The 7,786-nt window shown below is 51.8% G+C and overlaps 1 protein-coding gene across 1 annotated transcript in view; it reads right to left on the minus strand.

The window, feature by feature from the left end:
* LOC118880949 (ester hydrolase C11orf54-like) overlaps positions 1-6,439 on the minus strand; it is a 28,335-nt gene extending 21,896 nt beyond the window's left edge. Inside the window, exons 1-2 of the mRNA XM_036825191.1 lie at positions 6,344-6,439; positions 2,058-2,192 (exon numbers count right to left, since the gene is read on the minus strand). Of these exons, the coding sequence (XP_036681086.1) occupies positions 2,058-2,192; positions 6,344-6,439 (231 nt within the window). The remainder of the gene's footprint in view (positions 1-2,057; positions 2,193-6,343) is intronic.
* Between the last annotated feature and the right edge of the window lie 1,347 nt (positions 6,440-7,786).

Here is a 7,786-nt window from a genome sequence, read left to right on the forward strand (position 1 = left end):
TTTTTTTTTGCCACGCCATGTGGCTTGAGGGATATTAGTTCCCCGACCAGGGATCAAACCCAGGCCCCAGCAATGAAAGCACCAAGTCCTAACCACTGGACCGCCAGGGAATTCCCAACATTAATTTTAGTAATATCTGAACTTAACCCAAAATATCCAAAATATTCTCCTTTCAACGTGCAAGCCAATTGTTGACATTTTCACTTTAAAACACCAAGACTGTGAAATCCACTGCGTATGTTATACTTGCTGCACAGCTCAGTTCAGACCAGCCACATCTTAAGATGCCTTACTGGACAAATCTAGAAGGTTCTGGGTTTGGAGGACCACTACATGCATCCATCCAATGGGTACTTACTGAGCCTCTGCCCCCCCGCCCACCCGGGGTTTGCTGTGCCGTGAGGAGACAGACGGGGACCTCTCAGCCCCAGGACCCTGTCAGGTTGTTCCCAGCACCCATTTAAAAGCTCCCACGATGGGATGGAGGCTCCCCGTCACCCCCAAAGAAATCAGTTATTAAAGCGGCTTTTCTGTCCTTTTCCTCCCCTAAAACTGGTTCTACCTTTTGGAAGCACAAGAGATGCACCTGCCCCTTCTTCCCCTCGGACCTTCACTCATTCGTCCACCTCTCGTTCACTCAGCAGTATTTACTGAGCACCTACAATGTGCCAAGCTCTGTTCTCGGTGCCAGGGGTACAACTGCGAACCGACCCGACCCAGTCCCTGCACTCAGAGCTCAGAGCTGAATGGAGCAAATATGCAAACAAGCAGGTAGTTACAAGCCCGGGGGAGGCCTGTGAGAGCCCCAAGGAGGGGGCCTCACCTGATCTTGGGAGCAGCAGTCTTGCCAGAGGGAACAGTCTTGAGATAAGACTTGGGAGATTAGGGCAGTTATCTTGGGGGGGAGGGGGAGGCGGAGGCGTGCTTGCAGGCAGAGGGAACAGCATGTGCTAAGGTCCAGGGGTGAGAGGGGGCCTCTGGGGGGCCTGGAGCTCTTCCACGGCTGAGATGCAGACCTGTGCTAGAGGCAGAGAGGCACGAGACGGGTGGAAGGCGTTGAAGGAGTCGGCAGGGACTGCACAGGGCATGCTGAGGAGTTTGGAATGGTCTCGATTTTATCCCAAAGGCACTGCAGAAGGCTGGAAGACAGAGAGCCCTCCCACGACTTGCCCCCAAGCCTCCCCCTCTCTCTCCCCCTCCCCATTCTCCCCTCAAATAACCAGGCATCCAGACCCTGGGGCTCCCTGGCTTTTCCAGCTGTTACAGTTTGCAAGGAGCTGGGGCCCTGGCCCCGAGCTTCTCTGAAGGGCTCGGAGGTGAGGGATTGGAGGGGTGCCGAGTTCACCCGGGACGAGGGCTACCACCCTCCTCCCTGGTGTCCTCCTTCCCATCCTGCCCCCCTTCCCATCCTGCCCTCCACAGACCGCCCCCCCTACCCCCGGGATCTTCTCAACAGGCAGACAGGCCCCGTCCCTTCCCATCACCCTCCCAAGGCCAACCAGGCCCTGCTCCCGTGTCCTCCCTCTAGGCCTCGCTACTCTCTCACCACGTCGGCCGTCTTCCCTTTCCCCGAACATTCTGAGATGGTTCCCACTTCAAGGTCTGTGCACGTGCCATTCCCTCTGCCTGGAATGCTCTCCCCCACCCGACCCCTTGCAGGCTGCTTCCTGGGGCCCTCAGGTGTCAACAAAGCTGGCGTCTCCTCCAGACACCAGAGGTGGCGCTTCCGCCCTTGGTGGCACGGCCACGGTCTGTCATTACTTTGTGTCTGTGACTGTTCGCTGTCTGCCCCCCCACCTCACAGCAGACCGGGAGCCCCTGCTGTCACACCCCCAGCATCGAGGACACTGCCAAGCACGGAAGAGGCAGCTAGCGGATACGTGTTGAATGAATAAAAGACGTTGTTCAAACGTTTCCGAGCCAAATGCTCTTCAACTGTAGAATGATAATCCAAGTCCCCGCTCCCCAGGGTTTTCGGGGGTCCTGAGACACTGTATGTGAAGCCCTCGGAGTCAGGTGTGGCCGGTGGCCACTGCTCGGTGACCGCCAGCCCTCACGCCACCTGCGGCTCCAGCTAGCACGATGCTTGAGAGCACAAATTCCAGATCCAAACTGTCCGCTTCCTCCACGTCTGGGCTGGTGACCTTGGGCGCGTTTGGTGCCAAATCTTCATCTGTGTAAAGCGTGCGCTGCTGTGAGGATGAAAGAAACGGACACCGTGGAGATCTTGGCAGGGCCCCGGTGATGGAGAGCACCACAGAAATGGCAGCTGAAGTTCCTCGGCACACGTCTCTCTGGCTCAGCTGGAATTCCCTGGAAAGCAGAGCTGGGGGCAGAGCTCGGCCCTGACACTTGACTGTGGAGCGCAGTCCCAGGAAGCAAGAGTGAGAAGAGGGAGAGGCGGGCGTCACCAAAGTGGCCACCGCCGCCGGCTCGCTCAGGCAGGATGTCCCGGGAGAGGCCGTGAGACCCCTTCCTCCCAGACCAGTCCGCCTGCAGAAGGAGGCGGGACTGACTCATGTCCTGTCCCACGCTGGTCAGTGCTCTACCCTGGTGGGTGTCGACTGCTTCCCCCGTACTTTTAGGCTGTGCTGCTTGGGACAGCCACCGGGGAAACCAAAGCGTCTGAGGGTCCTCTTTGTGTGACCCTGGGCCCCAGAGCAGCTGCAGCCCCAAGTCCAAGGGCAAAATGGGGGCTTCGCTGAAGCCAGATCCTCGCCAGGGGCCGGGAGGACCAGAGGTGGGGGGTGCAGAGGCGCAGGGATGTGACAGCAAGGGAGGCGGCTGGTGGTTTGCAACCCTGGGGACAGAATGCTGCTTCGCTGGGGAAAGCAGCCGAGGCCCCAGGAGCAGGTGGGACCGTGCGGAGCCCGGAGTGACACATGAACTGGGCTGGGGCCCTCACTCCGCACCGCCTGCACGGTTCCCCACCCCACCATCTCCACGACAGGCCTGGTAATCGTCCCACACCAACTTGTAGGAAACAAATCAATTACTATTTCTAAAGCACTAAGAACAGTGCCCTGCGTACAAAAAGCACCACCTAAGAGTTTGTGAATAAGTGAATAAATCTAGGTATTTTTCATGAAAAGTGTGCATGTGGTTTCCGGTCTGTATTCGATGTATTTGATTTTTCTTTGACCAGCTTTGGGTAGATGGCAGCGCCATTTGGGGCGAGGAGTGTGGCGCGCGGGCCTGCCCCGCACCGTGCTTGCGGGCCGGCCTCGCGCCTCGGCTCCCAGCGCCCTGGCTGTGCAGCTGCGCCCTCGGCGGCCGTGGCTGCCGCAGGGACTCCTCCGTTACTCCACAGTCAGAACTGGTGCTCAAAGAGTCATTTAAAACTCAAATAAGACGGGGAGCTCATTTACGCCGAGACTACGGTATTTTCCCAAGCCGCCTGCAGGACAGAAGAACAAAAAATTTATCCTTAATAGCATTTTGCTGAATTTTGCCACAGATTTTTTCTCCCCGCCGGAGTTTGGAAGGATTCCAGTCTGCGTTACATCCCCTTCCTCCGCCAGCCTCCTGCCTATCCTCCTCCTCTTCGGAGACTCTGCAGCCAGCCTGTCTTCTCTTCTTCCTGCCTTCACCCCGGAGACACGTCTGGACACTGGTCACCCCACCCCAGGCAACTCTGGGAAGGAAAGGGAAAGAACAGACAGCCCCATAATCAACTTCCCCTCCCTTTCCCCCTCCTCCCGCCTGTAGATGTGTGAGAAGACAGAAAAACAAGGGTCGTAAAAGACGCTAAAAATTAAGGGGGTTGCACAGAGAGGTGGTGAAGCAGGGTCCAGAACACTAGATGATACAGGGATAACAACAGTTATGCCTTTAAAAATCAATATATGTTTATGAATGTGTATTATGTAAATGCAGAAAGAAAAATCTAGAAAGATACCCAACAAACTTTTAACAATGGTTCCTCTGGAATGGGGCATGAAGTGAGAAATAAGAAAAACAAAGAGGGGACTTCTGATTTCTGCTCCATGCGTACTTCTCCGCTGTTTACATTTTTTAAAAGTAACTTTTTAAATTTTAATTTAAAACATTGAAAGGGGATATCCAATGAGATTAAAAATAAATTCAAACTGTATTATACCGCTTTTTGGCAAATATGGGGGGAATTGCCATACGCTACCAGTGGGAGTGTATACTGATAATCACCTGGAGGATGATTTTTCAGTATTTGTGGAAATTTAAATATACAAGCCAGCACCCAGCACCTCCATTTTTCTGAGATGTGTGCACTAAAGAGACAGGCAAGGACATCCACTGTGGGACTGTTCACAATACCAAAGACTGACATCCTAAAAGTCCCTCCGTATGTGGCTGGTAAAATAAGCTATGGGGTGTCCAAACCGTGACATCCACTGCAGCCTTTAAAGGCACGAAACAGAGTTACGCATGCTGAATGAGGGGAGCTCTGGGTACATACATAAGTATATGCAAACACATAGAAGGAGGCCTCCAAAGGAATGCACCAAACTGATCCCCGTGGATGGCGGCCACCATGCTGTTCTCCAAATACTTCTGACCCACTCCACTTCCTGACCACCTTGAGGTTGGCTGGGACCATGTGACCACGTCCGGCCCGTGAGTTGTGAGCAGTGGTGTCCCAGGATCACTTAAATGATGCTGGGCAATCCCCGTGAGCTCTTTTCTCTGGCCACGTTTCTTTGACCAGCCACGTTCAAGATAGTGGCTCCGCACCGACCTCGTCCCCATGAGCAGAGCCCCCTCTCAACCGAGATGTACATGTGGCTTTGAACCCTGGAGATCTGGGCCCTTCGTCTTTACCCGTGTGGAAGAATAACCCAGCCTCCCTCCACAGGTGCTCCGTGTCGCTCCCACCCAGGCGTTAGGGGTTTGGAAAGCTGGGCCAGGCCCCTGCCGGCCTTGTCTCCCACCACTGGCCCCGTTCTCTGCTTCTGGCCACAGCTACCCCCATGGCGCCAGCAGACCCCGTGAGACTGAGAACCGTGTCATCTTTTTTTTCATTTTTAAATTTAATTTTATTTATTTTTTTATACAGCAGGTTCTTATTAGTTATCCATTTTATACATATTAGTGTATACATGTCAACCCCAATCTCGCAATTCATCACACCACCACCCCACCCCACTCCCGCCACTTTCCCCCCTTGGTGTCCATACGTTTGTTCTCTACATCTGTGTCTCACTTTCTGCCCTGCAAACTGGTTCATCTGTACCATTTTTCTAGGTTCCACATATATGCGTTAATATATGATATTTGTTTTTCTCTTTCTGACCTACTTCACTCTGTATGACAGTCTCTAGGTCCATCCACGTCTCTGCAAATGACCCAATTTTGTTCCTTCTTATGGCTCAGTAACATTCCATTGTATATATGTGCCACATCTTCTTTATCCATTCATCTGTTGATGGACACTTAGGTTGCTTCCATGTCCTGGCTATTGTAAATAGTGCTGCAATGAACATTGGAGTGCATGTGTCTTTTGAATTATGGTTTCCTCTGGGTATATGCCCAGTAGTGGGATTGCTGGGTCATATGGTAGTCCTATTTTTAGTTTTTTAAGGAACCTCCATACTGTTCTCCATAGTGGCTGTATCAATTGACATTCCCACCAACAGTGCAAGAGGGTTCCCTTTTCTCCACACCCTCTCCAGCATTTGTTGTTTGTAGATTTTCTGATGGTGCCTCTTCTAACTGGAGGTATCACCTCACACCAGTGAGAGCCGTGTCTTCTTCTTGATGGCATTCCAGAGCCGAGCACTCAGTAGGTTTCAGCCAACACTGGTGGAATGAAATAAATGAATACACTTCTCAGGAAGGGTCCAAGAGACTTGACGCGACCTTGTCAGATCTGGTCCCAGAGGAAGGCGGAAACTTTCCATAATTCTTCCTTCTTTCACAGCAGCAGAGAGCACTGGCTGCCGCCCCACGGCCACGCTCCCCATCTCCTTCCTGAGCAACAGATCCCAGCTAATGGCCTGCGGGTCCCTGCTGCCCTTGCAGCTCGAGCACAATGAAATGAGCGTGGATGCCGGCTGGAGTTGCGGGAGGAGGGGCTCCTTAAGAGGTGGACAGACAGCCGGGGGTGCCCCTTTTGCCCTGTCCCCTGTCATTGACTGAGTTCCCTCACAAGCTGACTCTCAGTCAAGGATTCAAGTGTAATGGATTTTTTCAAAGTAGTGCCATGGGGAGGTGAGCCGGAGAAAGGGAGGAACCAGTGCAGAGCACACTGATGGGCAGTCATCGCTGTGGGCAACGACTCAGTGCTGCTGGGACCTTCGGGGGAAATGGTACAGAACACGCCTCTCAGACTTATCCCACCAGGAGGCCAAGAAGCTGAGGTACTTACCCGCCAACTCTTGTTTATCTCTGAGGACTGCTTGAGGGCACTTCCTGTTCTCAGCTCCTGTTCCTGAGCTGAGAGTGAATCTTCTGGCAGAGTCATGGGGGCTTACAGTAGGGCAACCTTGGCCTATATAAGAACAGTGAGAGTCATCAGCAGTTCTTCTTACACTCCCAGTCCCTTTCTTCCTCCCTGGAACACAGAGTTGTTGTCCGGAGTTTCAGCAGCCGCATTCGACCATGAGGCAAACCTAGGTATGGAAACCACACGCTAAAGATGGAGAAGCAAAACCACAAAAACGAAAACCAAAAACACAAGAATAATACCTGGGTCCTAACTAATACCACAGAGCTGCCATCACAACCTACTTTCAAACCAGAGAGGTAAATAAATTCTAATCTTAAGCCACTATTATTTCAGATGTTTGTTAGCAGCAACCAAATGCTCCTAACTGACAGATCATGTAATGGCCATGTTCCTCATTCCTGTTATGAGCTCTAATAATGCTGCTATTGATGATCATGGGAAGGAGGAGGAGGAGGAGGAGGAGGAGGATACTATAATGATACAAAAATAGTAGCTAACACATAATGTTTCTTCTGCACTTAAGCACTTTATGTGCCTTAACTTGTTTAGTCTCCATAACAACCCCAAGAAACAGATACTATTAGTATTTCCATTTCATGGATGAGACTGAAGCACAGAGAGGTTGAGCCACTTGTCCAAAGTCACACAACTAGTGAGTAGCAGATCTTGGATGTGAACCCAGGCCGTCTCGCTCTGGAGCCCAACTCTGACCCACTACCATGCATCACCTTCTCCCTCAGCCTTTCCTGACATCCTTGAAAAGCCATTTCATTCCCCCACCTGCTCCCTGCCTTGAAACTTTCCAGAATGACAACTTTGATACTTCACATTATAAGTGAAATAAACCCATCAGGCTTAACAAAGAAAAGAATATGATTTCTGAACAAGCCTTTCTCAGGACAAAGGTGCCTCTTTGCAATTTAACAAAGCTCTTTATAGAAGATGGGATGGAGGGTGGAGAGAAAATTCCTCAGAACCTAACGAGAAGGCATTGGGGTCCATAAAGCCTTGGCAGCTGAGGGCCCATGGACCTTCCCAAGCGTGTCCAACAAGAGAGCAGCAGGGCCTACCCTGTGCCGGACCCTATGCTGGGCCTGAGGATACAACCGTGAACAAGACCACAGAGATCTCAGCCTCCTAAAGGCACAGTCTGGGGAGGAGTGAGGCATTAATCACGTTGTCAAAGGCATAAATGTAAAAGTATGATTGTGATAGGAGGGTCTGACCTTGACACATGCAAAAGGCCCTGTGGTTGAAATGATTAAATGCGATAAAACTTGAACCTTTTAAGACACAACATGCTGAACGGGAACATTATGGGTATTTCCTCGGGCTGATGCCAGCAAGCATTTGCATCAACTA

The sequence above is a fragment of the Balaenoptera musculus genome, chromosome 15 (genome assembly GCF_009873245.2).
Source record: "Balaenoptera musculus isolate JJ_BM4_2016_0621 chromosome 15, mBalMus1.pri.v3, whole genome shotgun sequence".
Classification (NCBI taxonomy): domain Eukaryota; kingdom Metazoa; phylum Chordata; class Mammalia; order Artiodactyla; family Balaenopteridae; genus Balaenoptera; species Balaenoptera musculus.